This window comes from Accipiter gentilis, chromosome 33 (genome assembly GCF_929443795.1).
Source record: "Accipiter gentilis chromosome 33, bAccGen1.1, whole genome shotgun sequence".
NCBI classification, from domain to species: domain Eukaryota; kingdom Metazoa; phylum Chordata; class Aves; order Accipitriformes; family Accipitridae; genus Astur; species Astur gentilis.
In genome coordinates this window covers 20,733,905-20,757,398 of record NC_064912.1, presented here as the reverse complement: position 1 = coordinate 20,757,398, position 23,494 = coordinate 20,733,905, and the positions used below count along the sequence as shown (strand labels likewise).

The 23,494-nt window shown below is 46.6% G+C and overlaps 1 protein-coding gene across 2 annotated transcripts; it reads right to left on the bottom strand.

Annotated features, from left to right (window-relative positions):
- Positions 1–597: 597 nt before the first annotated feature.
- IL21R (interleukin 21 receptor) lies at positions 598–23,479 on the bottom strand. Of its 2 annotated transcripts, XM_049791664.1 has the most exons (10): positions 23,306–23,479; positions 19,178–19,277; positions 13,968–14,042; positions 10,681–10,786; positions 9,835–10,031; positions 8,337–8,488; positions 7,741–7,921; positions 6,476–6,572; positions 5,554–5,635; positions 598–2,469 (listed from the first exon to the last, which is right to left on the bottom strand). In XM_049791664.1, exons 3-10 carry the CDS (start codon positions 14,020–14,022, stop codon positions 1,561–1,563), a joined length of 1,779 nt encoding a protein of 592 aa, XP_049647621.1. In that variant the 5' UTR covers positions 14,023–14,042; positions 19,178–19,277; positions 23,306–23,479; the 3' UTR covers positions 598–1,560. The 2 variants fall into 2 exon arrangements, with proteins under 2 accessions (XP_049647621.1, XP_049647620.1); XM_049791663.1 differs by lacking the exons at positions 19,178–19,277; positions 23,306–23,479 and having other exon boundaries at positions 13,968–14,148.
- Between the last annotated feature and the right edge of the window lie 15 nt (positions 23,480–23,494).

The window sequence follows — 23,494 nt, the reverse complement described above, 5'->3', positions numbered from 1 at the left end:
AGCACAGCAGGGAGGCTGCCTAAGCACACAGAGACAATACCTCCCACGACTTATCACAGAAGATGACAAAAAAAATGGAAAATAAGAAGGGAAGGAACAAAAAAAAAGTGGTATCTTGGAGCAGTGCCCAGGAAGCCGCCACGTTAGGGGTATATTGAGGGGGTAATAACAACATGGGCAGAGCTAAGCCCTCTAGCAACATAGTAGAGACCTTGGCTGTTCTAAACAATCAAACCAGGGATGGGGACGCATAGAAAAACTCTCCCAGCACTCACCTGTGAAAGAAACAGCTTTTCTTCATTATAGTGCTCCCTCTTGTTTAGGGGGGCTGTGGGGTTGGCTAAAGTCTTGGGTAAGAGATGGGGGAGAAGGAAGAGAGTTTATTGGTATCACAGCAACAACAGATTATTACCACACTGGAAACATACACCATACATCATAAAGGTTCTCTCATTATAAGATCTTCTGGAGCCAAGCAGCCCAGGGGTTAGTAGCACTATGCCTACACAAGATGTAGGTCTCCACATTCAGTATCAGTATTACAGTAACTTTTTAAGATAATTATCCTAAAAACCCCAGAGATAGAGATGTCAGATGGAAACATATTCACAGTTACAGTGTAAATAGCAGTTTCATGGTTGTCTTTATTCACTAGCAGAAATTGCTCAGACTTTGTGCTACTGACCCGTTAACTGCAGCAGACCAGGTCCAAGGCAGAAGATGGAGTTGCAGGCACATCCAGGTAGGACATTTCTGAAATTTTTGCATAGTCCTAAAAGCTGCTCAATGTTTCAGTTAATGTGCTTGGAAAATGCTGGGAGAGATGCTGATTCAGTAGAAAGCCCTGGTAGCAAGAGTTTCTCTGGAATTATGTGTGTTTTGAAGACTTTTCATTTGCAGACTCCACCTGAAAAGGCAAAGTCTTTCTGAAACCTTAGTTGTGTTTGATCTCTTGGACACACAGTTCTGTGATGATCATATGAGAATTGTTTTTGATCATGCCCCATGGACAGGGCTGGGACCCTCCAAAATTAACAAACTATTACAGCTGGGTTTAAAGAGCCAAAAATATTAGTAGGAACAATAACATCATCTGCGTTGTTTGGAAAGGGTAGGGGAACTTTAATGTAACAAACACACTTGGCATGGGTTATGCTTTCAATATTCCATGTGCATCCAAACTCTCAAATCATGTGAGAATACCAGGGAAAATAATTTAAAGTTTTGTACTCTTCATAAGGTTACTGTCAAAAAAATTTACACATATACATAAGGTAAAATGTACAGTTGCTTTTTCTGCCATTATAAGGGGGTTTGACCTAGGATTCTTAAAAAAAAAAAAAAAAAAAAAAAGGAAAAATCTATCAAATCCAGTTTGAGACATTAACAAGATAAGTGGCAATAGAAATAGGCATATATTTCTACAGACCTAACAGTTTTCAGTTTTGTGCAATAGAGCTTATGCAAAGTATACATTGTTTCTCTTCTGAATTTTGCTAAGGCTTTGCTCCTGGCACTGTATGGAAAAGGCCCTACGCTCTGCAAGGCAACATCAGGTCCTTAGTTTGTCTGTGTCCCATTGACAGGGCCATCAGAGCGACAGGAGACCCACTGCTTGACGTAGCTCCGTGGAAAGTCCTCCTGCTCAAGAGGGATGGACCCACAGTTGGTCTGGCTGTTTTGCTCAAAATCACAGTCAACTGGACTCCCACAGTCTGAGTCCACAAAGCCACTGTCGATAGTGTCCAAATCTACACAGATCATAGGGTAACTGTCACCAGGCCTTGCAATGTGAGGGAAGAAGTCATAGGAGCCTTCACTGTAGGAAACACTTTCACCATCAGGAGAAGATGGAGAACCTGGATTTTCCAAATCCCACTGATTAGGCTGCAAGCAAAGGGCTTCTAGGATGCTCCCCATCCCTCCTTCTAAAGTCCTTTCTACTTCCTGGTGGGCTGGGACACTTGTACTCCTCAGGTGGTCTGTGGACACAGAGCCTGAAGCAAGTATTTTGTCCTGCGTGCTCAGGTCAGCCAGGTGCAAGTCATTGGATAGCTTTCCATCTTCATCATCAACGTTAACCTTGGGGTAACCAGTTTCTCCAGCACTACTATCTTCCTTGATGGTATGCTCGTGTCCCCTGTACACACGGTTACAGTTGCACTGGCAGTTACAAGGTGTAAATTCATCAGCCACCGTCACAGTATCAATGGACAAATGCCCATATGACCGGTCCTGAGTCCCACTGCTGCTGTTCACACTAGACAGCAGAGACTGGCTATCCTGACCTGGGGCAGTCAGGCAAGACACACAGGGCCTGCAAGGCAGATCTTTTCTCAGCTCACACAGCTCTTCCCGTGAGGTGCTGTTGGAAGGACGCATGGTGTAAACTTCTAGGACTTCTGGAAGGACTATTCCCCATTCAAATAAATCAAAGGTCATTTTCTTATGGGATGCACCAACCCACTTCTGCATAAAAGGACATATGGGGGCAGGGGGGGGGGGAAGGAGAGAGAGGTTAGTATTGTCAGGTTTGAGGTTCCACAGAAATGACCAAAGTTCTTATGCTTTTAGAGGCAAAGTCAAACTCCAAAATCACTGACTCCTCCAAAATAGCAGGGTATGAGATGCTGTTATTACCAGACACAGGCAGCTGCAGGCAAACTGGCTCAAGTAGTTGAAAATAACTAGCTGAGAGGTTTGCATGACTTTGCAGTGTTCTCTGTGCTGCAAAGTATACCACTGCCCATAGCAGCATTCCTTTCTGCATCAGCCAGAGGTCCAAACCAAAGCCAAGTCTCCCCTGCCCTCTTGTCCTGGACACTGCTTCTCTCAGGAAGGATGGTCAGCCTCTCCCTCTATGTGCTGCATCTGCATCCAACACACACATAGTCCTGCTCTGTCACTTCCCTCACCTCAGTTCCCCAAGAAGGGGGTCAGGGCAAGGCTTCTCCCAGTCTCCTCTATGCAACCATGCCCCAGATGAGCCTTTCCTATCACAGTGAGAAGCAGGGGTAGGCAGGGAAGGGGACTTCAAAGAGGTGTAGCCACCACCTGCTGCAGATAACACTTACTCAGATGATTAAGGAGTGCCACACATTGAATCTTGCCCTTCTGTATCACCATTAGTATTACATTCTGCCCTGTGCCACACATTACCTCTAGATCACAAGACCCTTGCATTTAGTCACATCTGGGAATAAAGGCACCTCTGGTTTCTCTGATCTAAGAACAGAGTAAACGTTTGTTCTTTTTGAAGAAGTCACTGAATCAGACACTCAGATCACAGCAAACTTCAGGCATGTGCCACTAGTGAATGCCAATAAGTCCTACTAGAGGATTCCGCAGTCCAGAGGGTGGGCACAGTACAGACTCAAGATTTGGTTCTGCTCCATCTGACACTTGCCTGATGGCTGAGCTGCATCAAGGCTCTTCTAAGTGCACTGCTTTCTGCTGTGTATAAAATAGGTAACAATGCTGAGCTTCATAAACACTGTGAAGGGTTCTGACAGAGTGCTGCATGAGAGCTGGGTGTTGCCACAGCCTTCAGATTGCCTTAACTGTATCAGACTCCTGTACCAAACTGCACTCACTGTAACTAGGCATTTGGGAAGAGAACAACTTGGCACAGCGTATTACCTTCTGACACAGAGCATGGAAAAGTCTTCATTATGGCAGGAAGCACCACTATTTTAATTTATTTTTAACCTAAGCTACAAAGAACTAATTAAAACTGTAATGGACAGAAAGGCGCCTCAGGTGCAAAAGGCTATTTGAAGAAATAGCAGGAAAACTCTTTCTTAGAATTAAGCAGGCAGAATATTTCAGTTCTTTGCAAATTCCCACCCAACATGAACCAAAAGACCCATGTACACACAAGAGTAAACGATGTTCCTCTGCTTTCCCTTCTCAGGTCTCAACTTATCCTCTAACATTTTCACTGCTTCCTACTCAATCCAGGGCTGTTGTCTGCAGAGCATTACTATTGTAATTTGCTGGTCATTATTCACACACATAACCTAGCCACTTGCTTTGATGCAGGCAGGATGCAACTGAATGAGCCCTACATCAATTGGTTTCTTGCCAGCCAAAGATTACAAGTCTGTTCACCTATTAGTGATGTCACTGCATCCTCTTGACATCCCCTGCCTGTGCATGTTTTTCTGTGGCTGTATGGGCAACTGCTGCTTTAATCTGCAAATTTATTAAGAACTCACTCAGCTTTAGCAACTGACACTCATTCCCTTCCCAGCAGCACTGAACAGCCTAACTAGAAGCTACTGAGAATGTAATTCCCACAGAACAGAGAACGCCATGGCTTCACCCAGAGAGGAGCATGCCTCTCAGCGTGCAGGGTGCTTTCCCTTCTGCTGTGAGCACTAGCCCATGACTCTCAGGAATTCCCACACTGAGTCCACCTGGTCCTGGTTCCTTTCCCTGAGAGAAACCAGGGCCACCTGCCTCACAAGAGGATGCAAGTACCCCTCTGGTGCAGATATGGGAAGCCATAATAGGGCTGAAAGAGGAAGGCAGGAAGGGAGACAGTCACGGCAGGCTTCAGCTAGAACAGCACCCATCCAAGACTACTTGCTTAACCTAATTGCAAACATCAGCTTTGCAGCAGTGGGAAAGTACATGGAGATCAGTAGGGCCCAGCTGTTGTCCCTCTCCCAGAGGGTCTAAGAAAAAGCAGAAACAAAAAGCAGACACTGAAGTGTCTCCAATCAGTGCTGCTGCAACAACAGGAACTTGTTCAGAAAGAGGCAGTGATGTCTGCACTCACATGCCAGCAATTTTACAGTATGATAACAGCATTGTGAGTTGCTCTTCAGCTTAATACAATGATTATTTATGGATGCTCAATAGTCTTTTACTTTTGTATCCTGAGAACTCCAGCAAACTTTGCCATCTTCGCAAATCATTTTGTTACATGAGCAAATTTGACTGGTGTTAAATGGGAAGAGAATTTGGGAGGGCTAGGTAAAGTTACTCAAAGCCACTTCCTTCATAGTGAGGCAGCTGCACTGTACTACCACACAGCAGTTATTTGCCCCCAAATCTCTAGCCATCTTTCCAGGATGATACACCTAGCTATCGTCTGTATGAGTGACTCTTCAGAGAAAACTACAAGGCTTAATATTGAGCTCATGTCACTGCAGAGGCTGGAGTGAGAGATCTGGCTCTACACTGAAGTCTGCTCCATGGCCTTGATGGCAGCATGGGACTGGAGCTTTGGAAAAATCCCAGTTATTGTCCTGGTATCCCTTTGTCCACTCCCTCCAGGTTCCCAGGCTTCACAGATCACACATGAGCTCAGCTTGCCCACTGAGACAGCACCTACAGGGAATAAGCAGCACAAACATGACAAATGCCTTTGTGGCACAGAATAGACACTGGAGAGCTCTGGTCCTTATATCTGGAGCCATTTGGCATTCCATTGAGATAGATTCCCCCTCCCACTGCCCTGATGAGAATCCCTTGCCCAGGATAGCATGATGGACCGTTTAGTTTAACTTTGTCCTATGTTCCACTCGCTTGTGTAGCCATTTATACCTTGAAATCTCCATTATGCACCAGGTAAAGAGGTTTGAAAAAGGCAGCAGGGTCTGGGATGCAAGCCATCTTCTTCCACAAGCTGGAAGAGAAGAGAGAAGGGCTTTGGGGTTAAGCACACATCACAGATGCAAAGCAATGCATCTCCAGATCCAATTCAAGCAGCTGAAACCACCTGCCCAGCCTCACAAGTTAGCAAGTGACTGAGGATCCAAGAATGCTTTGCGCTGTCAGAGCCATCTAATGGCCTTTCTTGTGAGCCTCACAGGAGGTGGGGCCTCAGCCCTCAGGACTTGCGTGCACAATACTCACACTAAGGAAAGAGGTTCCAATTTTTGACTTTCTGGAAAAGCACCAAGTGCTGGAAATACTTTTTCACCTCAAGTTGGGCTGGCTCATGGCCTGCACCTACAGGCTAGAACTCTGCCCTATGCACTTTTTCTGTGGCCATGGGCTGTGCCAGCCCTGTTGCTGCACCAGCCCAGCACCCTCCTCTGTGGCAGCATGCACCCCATTGCTCTACAGGGACATTAAAACTCAAAAAAGGAAAGAGGCCCCCAGATCTCATTGAGGGGCCTACATCAGCTTTGGCAAGGGGCAGCCCAGCCCTGGCTACTGCTCCCATCTGGCAACCACAGAGCACAGACAGGACCAGGAGAACAGCCCAGGAGGCTGCGTGGCCCCTGCTCAGTCCCCATATGCCATTGTCTTGTCCAAACCAGCTGAATGGCAGCAGAGCCCCAGAGAAAACAAGGCAGTCTTGGCAGTAGACCAGCTGGAGACCATAGTTTGCTGGCCCTCACAGGTCCATAGCTGTGTCCATGAATGGATATACAAGATGCAAAGAAGTCTGCATGTGAACACCCCATCTTTAGTGAGACAGAATAGGTGCATTTACTCCAGCTTCCTGAAGCATTCTTACCTCCGCTGTTTGGCCAGAAAGGTTGTGATTGAGGCAGTGATGGCCACAACACCACCAAACAGCAGCAGCCATCCCACACCTGCTGTTTGTGTCACTGCTGGAGAAAGAGACAGAGTTATTCACACTCACCTTGCATTCCTACCCTGGTCAATAAGCAGGAGATGGTGAGGAGACACCCTCAATTTCTACCCCAGACTTTCTTAGGGACACTGAGGCTATCACCTGAAGCCCAGCGCTCCAGACATGAGGTCTGAATGAGGATGCGCAGGGAATACTGCATCAATGAAAGGAGCAATGCATCAGCTGCCCTATGGCCTAGATGCACCACAGACTGACAGCCAACATGCTTGGGGCAGGACAGCTCCCTGCTACAAAGACCCCTGCTGTTTGTGACTCCTCCTGGTTTAAGAACACCTCCACAGATGATCCACGTAGTGAAAACAGAGTGCAGCTGGCCAGAGACATGTGAACAAAAGGTGTTGACTACATGAGTGTTTGTTGGCAGCTCTCCACCTGTGATAGGAAGGAGCACCTTTGAGACCCAGAACTCGGATAACCCTTAGCAAACAGATCCTGACTCTGCTGCCACAGCACCATGTAATGCTTCAGTTCAAGCTGCAGATCAGTGAGAGAAGGGGAGCTCAGTACATTCTGCTGACAACACAGTCATCCTGCCTTGCTCTATTTGAACAAAGACTCCCTATTTGCATAGCCTCTGTTGCACCACAACAAGCACCAGTGTACTTCTGTGCATACCTTACTGTGCATTGAGAGTAGTGGCTACCAAACAAAACACCCATGCCCAGCGTGGCCAAACATCAGAGTCCAGACATGGAACTTAGCCCTGAGAGCAGGATCCATTCTCCTCTCAGCTGAAGGCAATAGTAAGCCCCAGTAGTGGAGGCATCTCTACTAGATCTCCCGCACTTCCGAAAGCTGCAAGCAGGACCCTGAACATTTGACACTGGAAAAGAAGCTAGAGGCTGCACTCCTGCTGTGGCACCCAAACCTACAGCCAGCCCCAACAAACCCTTTCTCCATGGGCCATGCTGTAAGGTGAGCTTTGCACAACCATGGGAAGGTCAATACAGACAGCACATATCAGCCCAGGCCTGGGGTTCATGTACTCAGTAAGCAAGCCAAACATGCCTGTCTTTACTAGACTATTTGGAATTTGATCCAATTAATTAGATTTGATTAGAATTCTGGAAGCATTCTCTGACACTGGAGCAACTGGAAGGGCAAGGACAGCTGGTAGTGTGTACCAGCAGGGCTGGTTTTCAACATCAGCGGAGGACTCCATTCACTCCAAAATCCATGGTAGCCAGTGTCTTCTCGAGGTCTGGCTCTCACTTGGAACTCATATTCAGTGTTCATCTGGAGTTCCCGTGGCGGGATCACCAGTGTCCGTTTATCTTCATGGATGACATCTTTAGTCTTCTGAGTCTGTGAACAATTAAACACCAAACACTCAGGCCTGGACAGAACTGCTCCCACCTTACCCTCACTGCTGCACGGTGAGGAGCCCTGCAAAGTAAATCTCCTCTGCTTTCATGTTGCTTCCATAAGGCCATGCTCTGGCTGGCCAGTAGATGCATGGGGCCCTGGGGGATCCTTCCATGCAGGACAGGATGAGAAGCAAATGAACTATCAGCCTTCCCCACAGGTCTAGTACTTCTCAAACAGCTTCTGCTTCTCAATTCTTTTTTTCAGTTCTGCCTCTTTTCAGTCCAGACAAGCAAAGAGACACCTTTTCTAAACCATGAAAACCCTCCTTCCACACCATCACTCCTGTTCTGGTCATGCTGGCCTCCTCTTTGCTGGTACATGCTAGTTGATGGTAAACTGACATCTCACTTACCTCCCAAGTGTCGGTCCTTCTCTTATAACGCAGCTGATATTCCAACTCCTCGTTCAAAAAGTAAAAAGGAGAGTTCTGGTAGATGGTTTCCCAGGAAATATTGTAACCCTCTGAGAGCACAGCGGTCAGATTGAACGGAGGCTGTGGTTTGACTGGAAGACAGGATGGTGTTACCCTTCATAACATTACTGCAGACAAGAGGTGGCCCAGCATGGTATAAGTAATGCAGAGCGAATAGGGAGCAAAACTGCCCTGGTAGGGGTGAGCCCTCCTACACAGGACATGATCAACAACATTCCTGCCTCTCAGGCTGAGCAGTCCTGAGCCACACGCAGAACCTCATGCCTCAGCACCATAGTGAAGTCAGGCCCACATTTCTCTGAATATGCCTTCTGTCTGTCTCTGAACATCCTCATCACCTAAGGAGCAGGAGATAGCACAAGGGGCTAATACCTCCTGGGAGAGGTAAAGAATAGAGCACCTTGTTCTTCTCATGACATCAGAGGACTCTGTGTAGTCACGGTCACTTGCACAGTTAGGGAAATCTCCCTCAACGTGACAGAGACATCATGAAAAGCTGAGGCTAGTGGACACTGCGTAAACCCAGTGCAAATCCCTGTGTCATAAGTGCCTAAAAAGCAAGTTTTGCACCCCCTGCAGGGTGTTTTCTTATATTGAAAAGCAGTAATACATAGACTCCAGCACTAGTCTGCAGGGTCTGTCACTGAGCTATGATCCTCTGTATGGAGACATCTAGGAGACATGAAAAGCACCAGCATCTATAGTCTGTCAGTGGGGGCAAGGGGCTTTCCGGAAACGTTATGGCATTTGTCAAAACGATGACACTTGTTACGTAACGTTTATTTTCATATGCCTGTGTGGTACCTGTCTGCCTAGCTAACTGCCCCTTTTCTTCACAGTTTGCTGCACAACTCGGAACACACCAGCACTACACCAAGTCAACTATATGATTGCACCCAGTCTTCCTGTCATGCAGAAGAGATGGTTAGGAATTGCCCCAGAAAGGGGAAGTGCCACCTCCATTGTGCCTGGGACACCTTGTGCCACCTACAATAATGTCATGTTAGTTCAGGTGTCCACTGCAAGAACCTCCTGGGACTCCTGTGATGACATTTGTGGCATTTGCAACTAAAGCAATTCCTTCCACCCTTTAGATTCTAGCCAAGAGCAAACACTTGCATAGTCTAGGTATGAGGCTGGTCTAAGGTGGAAATTTATCACCTACTGCTTCATGGGTAAAAGGAATTTCCCCACAAAAAGGTTGGGGCCAAGCCAGCTCTAAGCTCAGCCTCAAGCATAAGTGTTTCTGTAGTTTACAATAGCAACAATAAGAGCACAGCGCTTTGTGTCAACGAGTGCACAGCAAACACAGCCCCCCACCACTGGCTGCCATGCTCACTACTCCTTGCCCAGACTATCCTAGCAGAGAGACATAAGGTCAGACAGCATTTATCAAATCCACCATTTTTGTACTTACTGTTCTGTCCCATATAAAAGCCTTTGGAAATCACATGCTGCCTATGAGCTACCTCTGTAACATCCACCTGGACTTTGAAATCTGCCAGGAGTTCAGTCATGTCCACGGTGCACATGTACTGTGTGTGGCTGGTGTTCCTGGACAATTGCAGGAGACTGCAGGCAGCCACAGTATTTTCTGGATCTTCCTCAGAAACCCTAAAACCACCAAAACAAACAAACAAGTCCACATCTACTACATGCTGTAGCTGGACTAATCTGTTACTGAACCACCAGGCACAGACATTAATAAGAAAAAAGGAGGCAACATGGTCAAATAAAAATTTAGCTTTGAACTTTGACAGATTTCCCCCCCACCACCCCCATTCTATTTGCTCAGCTTAACATCTTTGAGAGAAGTAGGAAAGTGATGCTGAAGTGTTTGTGGAAAGGAAAGGTGCTCATCAGGGCTGTACAGCCCAGGATTGCACCCACTTCCTCACTGGGGCAGAACAGCAGCCATACGGGGCTTGGACAAGCTGCATGAGCCCTGCCAGCACATGAGTAAAAGCCTATTGTTTAACAGCAGCAAAGGGCAAGGTGTTCCCAGCGCAGGAGAGAAAACAATGCCAAGGAAGCCAGAGTCAGTGTAGCAGTCAGTGGCAAGCAGTTCAGTCATTGGACACAGGAACCAGGGATCCTTTGCTAGGGGAGAAGCCAGTTGAAGTACCAAGTAAAAAAAAAAAAAAACCAGCACGGCAGCAAGAACAAGAATTCTGCCTAACAAAGGGGACAGAAGGACACTGCTGTGCTATGGCCTTGTTAAAAGTTCCTGCTGCTGCATTTTGCTCATCCTACTGAGACATACCATGTTGCAGTGAGGTTATATGAACTGGCATCCCAGTCATTTCTCAGGATACAGGACAGGGTCTGTACATAGTCCACAAAACAAGTGAGGTTTTCACAACGCGTAGCTGTAGGTTTGGAAAGAGAAAACACAATATCAACTTCATGATGAAGCAAGCGGGATCTTATATCAACACACACAGTCCTCAGGGCTCCCACTAAATCTGAAGGGAACAGACCACTCTGTGCCAGCCCCCTGCAAAGTCTCCAGTCTTGGAACATAAGGTGTGTTCCATCTCTACAGGGAGGCAAGTCATTGACAGCAAGATAAGCGTCAAACAAAAACCTATTCAAAAAATGCTGTGGCAGCAAATGGCATGCCAAAATACCAGGAAATGCCCAAATTGTGACTGAGTTTTCAAACTTATCTCTGTCCCCTCTTACACAGTCACTACAGCAGAGTCACATATTATTTCTGCAAGAGTCTTAGCTTATGTAGCACATAAAAAGAGGCGTGACTACCCAACCAGAAACAGCAGGATATTCAAACATTTTAATGATACCACTTCCTAAATTGAGTGCTGTTCTTTGCTAATCATTTTCTTTATGACATCCACGCAGTACTTTGCACATGTAAAAATAAAAAGTGGTATTTTAGTAATTCTCTCTCTACCATTCTCTCTGCATACTATTTTCTACAGCTTGATATCTGCAGCATCAATACTTTTCATGTCCTGCTCCAGAGGCTCAGAATACACTTTCATGGAATTTTGGCAAAAAAAATATTACAGGTTTGTAGTTACTATAATTTCCATAAATCATTCTCATACTAAAGTGACAGGCACAATTTATTAATCACTTAAACTGAAACAGACTTCTAAAGAGAACTTGAGAGGCAATTGTAGACTTTATGCTGGTCATTAAGAAAATTAGCTAATTTGAAAGTGGTGACAAAGCAGCATTTATGCCTTCTAATTGTTCTGCAGGAGCTCTGCTCACGTATTAGGATCTGAAATACAAAAGCACTGTTGTTCTGTGCATAACACACTTATCTCATCTCCCTGGATTTCAAGGCAGGGAAGATGGCAGTACAGTGAGAAATGTTGGCATTTGTGAGTTCTCTTCTGACAGCATCTTGGGCTAACAAGAGCCACTGCTACTACCTATGAGTAACTGAGTGAGGAAAGGCCTGTAGGAGATGCAGCATGCCATTCTGATGCAAACCATGCCTACTGTAGCAACTATTCATCTCTTGCATGGACAATATCACCCCTTTTTGATGAGAATAAAATTGTCATCATCTAGGGGAAGATCTCAAGGTTGTTACATCCATTTAAATCAAGTATGGGTCCTCCCCTACCAGCAGGGCTGCCCCCAGCCTGATGGGAACATGTTACTTCATAGCCATCAGGCACCCAAATCCTCTGATGCTAACCATTTTGCAAGTTCACCTCCCTTTTGTTATTCTGCTGCTTGCCTGGTTAGAGAAGCTGCACTCCCTGCTTCCTACCTTCCCTTTGTTGAACATGCTTTGCGTTCAGAAGAGTTGCTTGCCTAAGATGAAAGCAGACATATTTGATACGCTCAACAACCACAAAGCCTGATTTTACAGTTGAAGAGAATGCTGCAGAGAACAATCAAAATGGAATGCAGCCAAAGTGTGTATTGATGAACCAGAAACATCTGTTCCACCCTCCAGATCAAATTACAGCCCTCACAAGCAAGTTGTCTCTGCATTTACAGTCACAATGCACAGCAGGCATGTCCAGTGAAGGCTGCAGCCTAATTCTAGGCCAGAGAAAGTTCAACTTTTCCCACTGACTTCACTCATTGCAAACGTTTCTTCCTAGTCCTGCTGCATCAGAACACACAGTGCTCTCCCTACATGAACTCTGGGCAGCACTCCGATTTATGTCCAAGACCCAGTGCTGCCACCCCTCCCCTACCCCCAAGAGTCAGGATGGCAACAGAAAATTTGGGGATGCTTGCAACAGACCAGCCCCAAGCGTGTATATATGCTTTATTAAACTGAGATTCAAATTAAGTGGTTGTCACTTTGTTTCATTTTGACTTTTTCATTTCACACCGACTTCAGAATTCTGTTCTAAAATTTTCATTAAGTTTTAACTTTTCATTTTGAGCCCTCAATAGGCTCTTCTAGAGGGCCCTGGTACAAACACTGATTGTTCCAGAGTCCTGAACAAGATACTTTTTCTCCCTTAGCCTAACTTTACTCTCCTACAGGGTTATAAACCCCTTGCTTTCCTTTATGTAGGGCAGCAAGTATTAATAAGCATTGCTAACTAGCATTCTTCTGTGCTACTATGTTAATCAGTCAAATGGACTACTATTCCTAGGTAGTTGGTAAGCTGCAAGTGTATCTTTGGGCAAGAACCTGTTAACAAAAAATTAAGAGGACAGTTTTTTTCTTTAGTGTCCTAAACCCAGTTAGATCTAGGATGAATTGTTCATCCTTGACAGCTTCAGAAACAAAAATCAAATACTTTTAACAGTAAGATCTAGTTTGGTCCAAACTGAAATTAGCACAAGGTAATTCCCTGTCTTGTGTTACACAAAATTCAGATCAGACATCACAATGGTCCTGTATGGCAGGAAGATATAACTCTGGATTTATCTTTTCTGCTAATTTAGGTTTGGAGCAGGTCCAATGCTCTGCCTAGAAGCAGCATCTAAAATGCTAAACTTGCACCTGTTCCCTGCAGACACTGTTGTCACTGTCTTTTTCTGTCTAGCTGACCTGTTCAGAAAGTCAGCTCTGAGTCAGCTGAAGCTTGCATGGTGGGTAGGAACCAGCAAGAAAGGGGGACTGACTGTCTGCACAGTGCCATCCTGAGCAAAGGGGCTTAGACCAGGAGAGGTTCACTCCTGTGTCCCTGGCTGGCCTGCCAACAGTGACCATAAGCCCTGGGGATATCCTGGTCTTGGCCCCCAGAACCTTTCCTTTGGCAAAGTTTGTTGTTTGGGAGGTGGGGGGTGGGAAATCCTACTAACGTCAGCAGGAGATATTTCAATGCAAGGCAAGCACTACCTCTGCACTCTCCCCACTGGGGCTGCTCCCTGGAGTGGTATGCAGTCTGGCTGAGCTCTGCACCTTCTTGTGTCTGTCCTCCACTGCCCATGGAGCCTCTCCTATAACTCATCCCAGGGAACCGTCTCCCTGGTACCCTATCTTGTGCTTGCTGCCCCATGGCAACCTTGTGCCATGTACATCTCTGCAGAGCCTGCATCAATGGCCACCAAGATAAATCCTGTGGGTGTACAGCCCAAAAGAGGTATCTGGGAACTTACTGTACTGGAATAAAAGGAAGAAGGAAATACTCTGGAGCCACAGTTTGTTCCTCATGTTGGTTCTGACTGGATGTCCTGGGCAGGGGGGGAAAAAAAAACAAAACAAAACACAAACAAACCCAAACATTAAGAAAAAAATAAACAAACAATTGAAAATTCAGCTCAGTCATCTACTCATATGTTGAGGTGGAATTAATCTTGCTTTGATTTAAACATCTAAAAGTAAAGTGCCTAATTTAGGGAAGTCATCTCAGCTCTCCTGTGTGTACCTACTCCATGGGCTAAGGGGAAGGATATCTAACAGCCCTGCCAGCTGGCCATAAACCAGGTCAGTGAAATCTCTGCTCCTTGCCAGCAGCATGTGCACAGAGAAAGCAAAGTGACTGCAGCCTCAGTCTATCCATGCAACAGGAAGACACTTGGGGTAAGTGCTAACCCATTTTTTATTCATCAGTTTCCTGCAACTAGAAATGGCTTGCAACTAGGAGAAGTAACATTGCTGTGGCTTAGACATCTGTACAGTGAGTTAGTCAAATAGAGTCTGAATGTCACTGTGGGTCTGTATGAGCAAGGCTTGTGAGAACTCATTGATTTGGCCTACCCATGGTTAAGTAAGTATGGAATATAGTTAAGGGACTCCAGGAAGGCAGACCAGACAAAAAATAACAGCCTCCCACATGGCACAGAAGAGAATGATATACAGCAGTCACTTCTGGGGAAGGCTGTACTGATGCAGCTTGGTGAAGAGAACCTACAGGAAAGCCTTCAGAGAAGAAGACAGCAGGATGTTTACAACAATATGAGGAAACAGCATGACATACAAATGACTGTTCAGCCCACAGCCCTTGCTCCAAGACCAGGACCTCAAGGCACATAACACATTAAGTCTGTGTTTTCAAAGTATTTGACATTTATAGAAACACACAGATGTGCACAGAAAGACTTAAAATGAGCTCCCTGCAGAGTATTGGCTGTTGGTAGCTCTTGGTACAGATTTCAGCACTGTTTTCTCAAGCTATTCTGAAATGGCCTAGGCGGCCTGGGGACAAGGCTTTAGAGGAACAACCTGTATTATTTTTGGGACATACTTGTGTTGGCAGCAAGTTGCAAGGAGGCACAGAGAGCAGGGAAGGCCCAGATACCGTACTACAGAGCAGCAGCATTGTCAGTGACTGGACACAGAGGAGTGTCTCTGTAGAGACCCAGAACTCTGCAACCCCGCCTGCACTAGGTTGCAGAGACACCTGTGAAAGTGATATGGGTGAAGACTGGGCAACAAGCTGCAGCCACCAAAAGATACCCAGAGCTCCTGGGAGGGCCTGGTGCAGGTCATAGAATCATTTGGGTTGGAAGGGACCTTTAAAGGTCATCTAGTCCAACCCCCCCCCCCCGCAATGAGCAGGAATATCTTCAACTAGATCAGGTTGCTCAGAGCCCCATCCAGCCTCCACGGATGGGGCATCTACCACATTTCTGGGCAACCTGTGCCAGTGTCTCACCACCCTCACAGTAAAGAATTTCTTCCTTATACCTAGTCTGAGTCTACCCTCTTCTAGTTTAAAACCATTACCTCTTGTCCTATTGCTACAGGCCCTACTAAAAACTTTGTCCTCATCTTTCTTATGAGACCCCTTTAAGTACTGAAAGGCCACAGTAAGGTCTCCCCAGAGCTTTCTCTTCTCCAGGCTGAACAACCCCAACTCTCTCAGCCTTTCTTCATAGCAGAGGTGTTCCAGCCCTCTGATCATCTTTGTGGCCTCCTCTGGACCCTTTCCAACACGTCCATGTCTCTCCTGTGCCGAGGACCCCAGAGCTGGATGCAGTACTGCAGGTAGGGTCTCACTAGAGCAGAGTAAAGGGGCAGAATCCCCTCCCTTGACCTGCTGGCCACGCTGCTTTTGATGCAGCCCAGGATACGGTTGGCTTTCTGGGCTGCGAATACACATTGCCAGCTCACATCCAGCTTTTCATCCACCAGTACCCCCAAGTCCTTCTTGGCAGGGCTGCTCTTAATCCCTTCATCCCCCAGTCTGTAGTGATACCGGGGGTTGCTCTGACCCACGGGCAGGACCCAGGTCCTGAAGTGCCTTTGCCTCCCCCACCACCAGTAGCAAACAGTCAGTCAGCAGAGAGAATGCCAGTGAGGCCTCTCCCACTTGGGGAACGTTTGTGGTATTTAAAAATTTCCCAGGTTTACTCAAATAATGAAAGCAAAATAAATTTAGCAGCCACCAAAAAGCCCCTGCAGCCCCACATGAGCTCAGAGACTTGCTCTCAAGGCACCACAGTGTGCAGATGAGATCAGCAAGGTTCACTCAGGAGGTGCCACAAACACTTCATGGCTGCAGCACCTCAACCCTGTGGTGAGAGCAGCCATGTTGCTACTGCCCCTCCTTTCCTGCCAAACGTATCCTGCAGATGAAGCACATGTACCAGCTCATTAAGGAGCCCCAGGCTTATTACTTGCCCTGCTAGTATCCCTTGCCTGCTGCGAGTGGCAGGAAGAAACTCTTTCCCCACGCTCCAGCCCTTCTTTCTGCATCATACATTTCCTTGAGGAAACATCTTTTCTTGACCCCTCTAGTCCCAGTTCTCGAAGTTTTCTCTGTATAATAACTATTGTCATTACCACTACTTCTGGTGGTGCAGTCCCTGACTACTGACACAGTCCATTGTCTAACCCCACCTTGTGGTCCCACTCATCCTTCCACTGCTCTGCTCCAAATTGTCCTTCCTTTGAGGAAGGCACCCTGTTATCCTGCCATCTGAAGCCTGCTCACCTGACTTCATGCTAAGACTGGCTGCACCATGAAGACAGATGCCATCAAGATGGGCAGTCTCCTGATGCAGCATCTGCTCATGACTTCCTAGCAGAGGCACCTGTTCCTTGCAGCCAAGTGAACTGGCCACTAGCCCTAGAGACATGATACATGTGATGGTCCACTGCCTTTTTAAATTGTTCTTCTCCCTACGAAATACCTAGAACCTATTGTTGCTGGGCTCAGAATATTCAGGGGTCCCCCAGCATAGCATGCCAACAACCTGTCCAAACAGGCCTGTTCCTACTCTGAGAGTGCACAGTCCCCAGGGCTGCTGCTGTTCTTCCTCAGGCCTTCATGCCCTCTCACTGACTGTAACCCAGCACACACTCTGAACTGCAGGACAGACTAGTGCCATCTAGTACTGTGCCCAGCTGCAGAAGCCCATCTCAGCATCACTTTGCTTTGTGACTGTCACACTCCACAGTCTTGGCCACCCTGTAAGGCCAAGAGAGGCAACTTGCTGCCTCTTCTTCAGCAGAGGAAGGAAGGGCTGGGCCCTCAGAGAGCTCTGCAGACCCACTGCTTGTTTCAGAATCCAACTGGCAGTGCCCCCAATGTTTTATGTTCATGATATTTCTGTAGCTGCCTCATTTTACCCCCATTCCTGCCTAAATGGACAGAGCAATGCAAGGGAAGTCTTTGCTGCTTTTAGCTACTGGACTGTGGTTCCTTTACAGTGCCTTCCCTATTTTCCTTCCTCTGCTCAGAGAATAGTACCATCAATCCAATGGGACAGGAAGGACTGAAAAGGAAAAAGTCAAAGCAACGAGCCCAAGCAGCTCATCAGGAAGATGTCTTATGGAGGTATCAGAGGCTCCCATTACGCACTGGAGAGAGGTTAACATACAAGGTTGTAATCTAGAAGGAAACTTCCTGAATAAAAGCACAGTAGCAAAAATAAGAGAGAAAAGCAGCAGGATCTGCTAACACAGGTGAAGCAACGAGACAATACTTCCTCACTTGGGACTCCACTGCCCCATCTCTTACCCTTGCCAGTGCCCACAGATTAGTCCAACGCTTATCTCCTTCACTTCTTACACAGTTCTCCTACCTCAGTGGGAAGGACTGCTACCTTTGAGAGCATCAGTGCTATGCGTGTCCGACCTCCTGGCTGTGCTTCAGGTTGTTATGACAAGACACGGATGTGTGTGCAGAAGAGCTAGGAAAGATGCAGCTCTGCAGCAGCGTCTCTGTGGTCTTTGATGGCTGGAAGACCTTGTGGCTTCACAGAGATGTACAGCAGCCCCTGTTCTGAAGCTTCCTCCAGTCAGGCGCTCTGCAAGCTTCAATCCCAGTTTATGATTAAGACCCCCACCTTTCCTACATGCCTCCATTTATTACACCCTTCCCATTTGCTTCCATCTGTCAGCACCCTGCTCATGTGATTGTTCACTTGGAGGGAAGAATGGCAGCAGGCAATGAGCAGAGGCAGGAACTTAGTCCCTGTCTGGCAGCAGCAAAGTCATAGAATGGTTTGGGTTGGAAGTGGCCTCAAAGATCATCTAGTTCCAACCCCCCTGCCATGGTCAGGGACACCTCCCACTAGACCAGGTTGCTCAAAGCCCTGCGCAACCAGGCCTTGAGTCCTTTCTACCACCTCATTTCAATTTCTCTGTCTGTGAAATGGGGACTCTGAGACAGCTTCGTGCATCCTTGAAACACAGTTACTTAATTCTTAAAAAATGTCAAGCATTGTACAGCTGCTAAGCACCATTGCTGCAAACTCTGTAGTATCCTAGGGAACAGTGTGCAAGAGCGCAGTAATAAAGCTGATTAGCCATTCATATAGGTGTGCACATGTAAATGATGCTACAAGGTTTTAATATACAGAGAAGAGGAAATAGGACCAATACAGACACAGCCATTTACAAAGATTATTTTTGTTAATGATCTGGAAATATGGTGCTATATGCTGCCAAAGATGGATGCAGTCTAAGCTCACAATTTGTAGTGTCTCCAGGAAATACATGCACTTACAAAACTTTCACAAAAAACCCCAACAACCAAAAAACAAAAAAATGACTAATTAAAGAAAGTTTAATAAAAAAAATAATCTGGTATTTCCAAGCATGAGAAAATAAATGTCATAGCTACACCCAGGCTAAAAAAGAGTGGAAGTCTCTCAGTCCACCAGTTATATGCAAACACAAGCTTCCTTCTTGAAAAAAAAAAAAAGAAGAAATCATTATCAATGTACACTGCCATCTAATAACAAAGCTAAAGCAACAGGGAGACAGAAGGATTCTCTAGCTGTCTGGTAGAGGCCAACAGCAATGACAGCAGGGGAACAAGGGCCACGTCAGCTATAAGATAGATTTACAGTGAAGTTGCAGATATCAAGCAGTAACAAACTAGCAGCAGGGAAAATAGTGGAAACAGAGATATTACCTTGCCCCGTCCTTTCAGCTGTCCATTTCAGCCCTCCAACACTTCCATGGCCGGCCTGGCTAAATCTTTACTGTGACTGCAGACACGGCATGCACAGGAGCTGGAAAGCAGGTGGATCTTGTAGGCACTGAGTAAGAGTAAAGCCCACTTGTGCACAACCAAGGGCTGTAGTGTATTGGAATACACAGTGATAAATGGTGGTTGACGTCACCACTGTATCAGTATTACTGTGCTGATAGAAGGATGTGGTGAGCAGAGGAGGCAATGAATTCGGGTCCAAACACCCACGCAACATTTATTACTGTATTGCTCTGCTCTCTTACGTGAGAAAAAGGTGGGAGAGCAGATGAAAACTCAAAAGCCTCAGATCTAAAGGTCATAGTGGGGCTGGTGGAGTTAGAGCCTTGCAGTGGGGAGACATCAATGTCAAGGCATTAAATGGTTAAGCCTAACTATATAGTACAGCGTGTACCACATCAGAGACAGCCAAGTACCACTGCACTCTGCTTCCACCTGTCCCCAAAACAGTCCCTGGGACCAGGGCAACAGCACCGATCCTCAGACCACAGGCAGGGAGGTGGTCTGGCTCCTGCACAAGTGGAGGGGGTCACCCCTACCCTGATCTCATGCCTGCAGCTTGTGCCTGGGCTGGGGCTCTGCAGATTGAAAGGCTGACACTGAGCGAGGGTAGGTCAACTCACCTCCACATACCTTAAAAGGGGCTGCGAGGAGCCCAATTCATGCTCCTTGCATCCTCGGGCAAGAGGGAAAGGAGCAGTACTGTGAAGGGGACTTGGCACACAGAGCGTAGCTTGGCAGTAGGAGGGTAAAGAACAAGGAGGTGGAATAACCCAAGTAGACTGCAGCAGTGAAGCAGGCACAAAGCAGCTGGGTGCAGGGTAGGCAGCCTCTACGTTCAGCCCCAAGACCTGGTGAGCTGAAGTGCCCACTGCCCCCACTGCACAGCAAGAAGAGAAGCAAAGACTTGGCACAGCACAGGACAACCCAGCCAGCCTGCCTGGGGCAGCAGATGCACAGCCAGTAGGGGCCAGCTCTTACCCAGACCTCAGGGCTCTTCAGATAGCTCTAAGGGAAACTACAGATATGCGAGAGCCATAGCTGGTCAGTATAAGTACAGTACATTTTTACAGTAGCTAAGGAACAAAGTAAATCTCATCCCTCATCTAGGCAAGGATGCAGCAATTGCAGGCCACAGAGGGCATAAGATTGTCAGAAGATGCTCAAGGCAGTAGGTACCAGCTCCATATTCAGTAGCATCTCTCTCATGTACCGATAAGACGTTTGAAAAATAATCAGGAGCTTACTGCTTCCAGCATACGTAACATCTGTTTGAAAAGTAGAAATCCAGACTTAAAAGGCTGCTGATCCCAGTCTGGAGTGATGATTACACAGCCACGAGGAAACTGCTAATAACAGTGCAAAAAAGAGCAGCTCTGGTTTCTCTGCTGATATATAGGCAGGAATAAGGTGAGGTGTCGCTATGTTAGGGGATGTTCCCAGGAGATTGTAAGGATGTTAACAACATGCCAGAAGTTTTATGAAAGGAAGTAGGGTATTCTGGGCCATAAAGCAGGCCAGCAGGTCTAAATCAAAATTATTAGAAAAGCTAACATGGGATTCAGTTAATATACAGCAAAAGGCTAATAACACAGGGTAAATGCACCCTAAGCAGTTATACAGAAAATAGTGCAACAAATGATTTTTCATTTGTAATGAGTTAAGTTTGAGAAAAACAGGCATTTAGGTCCAATATGTTTAAATTTATAAAGCAGTTGGTCTTAGAGTATCACCAGCATTCTTGTTTTAAAAATTAGCTCTGTAATACCAAATGCATATTATTGTACGTTTTAAAAGTGGTGTGGCCTGTGCCTGCCAGACTGTCACTCTTTGGACTGATCACACACGCTCTCCCTTCCCTCCTTCCTCTGCACAAATAATGGTGCTAGCACAACTTAGTGAGTCCTGTGTAACCATGGAGCAAAAGCTGCACCACTGTCCTGGTCTGCTATCCTCACAAGAGAAAGGTATTACTAACTGCCTGGGAAATGCCTAGCTTAGCTGCTGAGCCTAATTGACCCTGTGCTATCCCAGCACCCAGCAGTGACAATCTCCACAACCCATAGGCAGCATCAGCTGAGACAAGTCTTTTCGAGAAGCCTGGGCCTGACACCATGCCTGTAAGTGACCCACAAAGCATGCAGAAGGAAGAGCTGGTCTCTCTTACAGGGACTCCGCTCCAAACACAATGAGGAACAGCTGTTGGGCTAAGTAATGGGATCTTCTCCATGCATGTCACAACAGTGCACGACCAGCACATGGGCCAGTCCAGTTACCAGAAACTACCTGGCAAGCATAGTCAATAGCCACCTCCCCTGGCCTGAATGGTCCAAAACATCTGTATTTCACAAGGTAAGTCAGGGGGATGGAGGTATTTACTGTAGAGACAAGGAAAGAGAGACAGGACTGAAGCTATGTAATGAGCCCTAGGAAAGGGCATCAGTGGCAGTTGGAACTTCCTTTTCTAAGACAGTTTATTTTAATTTAAGTAATTTTATTCTTTACTGACTGCCAGAATTCAGATATGTACAGTTTCCCTTCCGTGATGCTCACTACTGGTAGAGCATAAAGCAAAGAGAAGCATTAAGGGCCTGGTGGAAGGCTGAAATAGCTCATCATGCATGGATGTGTTGAAACTTAAAGACTGACTCTTCTGTCATCTAGCACTGTGCCTATACATGTGTATGTGCAAGTACACGCATGTGCACATGTGAAACTGTGCGAGTGCTGCACAATGTGAAGAGCAATAAGTAGCCTCGCCCCTGCAGAGCAAAAGCCTAGCTCTTCAATCCTGGTAAGCCCAGCACAGTGTGACCCACCAGATCTCTCTCAGTGACTAAGAGGGACTGTGTCCACCATATCCAGCCTGGCAGGAGCCATGATGTAGGTAGGACACACATGCAAGATCTCTAGGAGCCCCGATACTTGTTGCCACCTGGAGCACAGTACGTAGATACACCTCCTGCATGGAACAAAGCAAGTCGGTGTGCAGTGACCACCTCCAAGAGCACACAGTTCTAGAGCTACTCTGTGCTGCTCAGTGGGCACGGACTCCTCAACACCTGAGGTTCCACAGAACTTCAGGGCAACTGAATCCAGCAACCAAGGTGTCCTGGTTTAACTTGGAGACCTGAAGCAGTTAATTGCCATGGATTTACATTGATACAATGTAAGAGGCAACTACTTTCATCCAGCTGTAATCTCAGCCCAGCCTGCAGTGGCAATATTCACCAAGAAGCATGACGGGCACGCCAGGGAAGGCTTCATAGATTCTGCTATTGATGACCCAAAAGCATTTTGCGATGACTGGAAGAAGGTCAACATCTGTATGTAATTATCAGCCAGAATAAATATACACAGAGGAAATAACAATCAGTGCTGACAATTCCTTTCTCTAGAAGGGAGAATTAGTGATACTTGCAGTTATCAAGTTCACAATGTGGGGAAAAATCCCCACACAAACAATACTACCTCTATATTTTCTTCCTGTCACAATGGAATTAAAACGATACCCTCAGCATCATCAAAGATACAGAGCTGGTATAACTCCAAGGTCAAAGGCACCTTTACTGGCTGGTGACATTTAGGAGGAAGGTAATCATACATTACGATAAGTAATGAGTAAAAAAATGGCAGAACAGCTGAGATATGAGTAACAGTGTTCTACTGGAAGAGAAAGCAATAGAAGAAACCACCTCAAAGCTCAGGAAATGGGCTAAAAATGAATGAGCCAGGCAGAAAGCAGAGGTGTTAGTCAGCAAAGCAGCAGGTTGAAAAACAACAAAGCTGGCAGCCTGTGAGCTGACACAGGATGCTGCACAGAGGAGGGATTGCATTGCTTTTGGTCTGGGGAACGCTGAGTGCCACCTACAGAGACCCCAGCACCCTGCCCTCCTGCCTCCCTTTTGCCTTTGCCAGTTGTCTCTTTGTAGCCACCAACATTGGTCTCGGCCTCATTTTCCCCAATATACATCAAGTCTGAAGCCATTCTGCATGAAGGCTGCAGTAGGAGGGCATTGCTTTGGCTCCTGCCAAAGGAAAAGGGCTTACCTTCACAGAGCTCTGACTGTGCACGTCTTGCTCACACAGAGGGGATTGCACAGAGGTTCGTATCTTCTCTTGGGAAATCACCAGACACATGCTGGTAAGCAGAAACAGGAATGACTGTGCCTGTGAACTCACCCTGACCATCTGGAACAGAAACCTACAGCTCTGCTCAGGCTCAAACCCACCACCCTC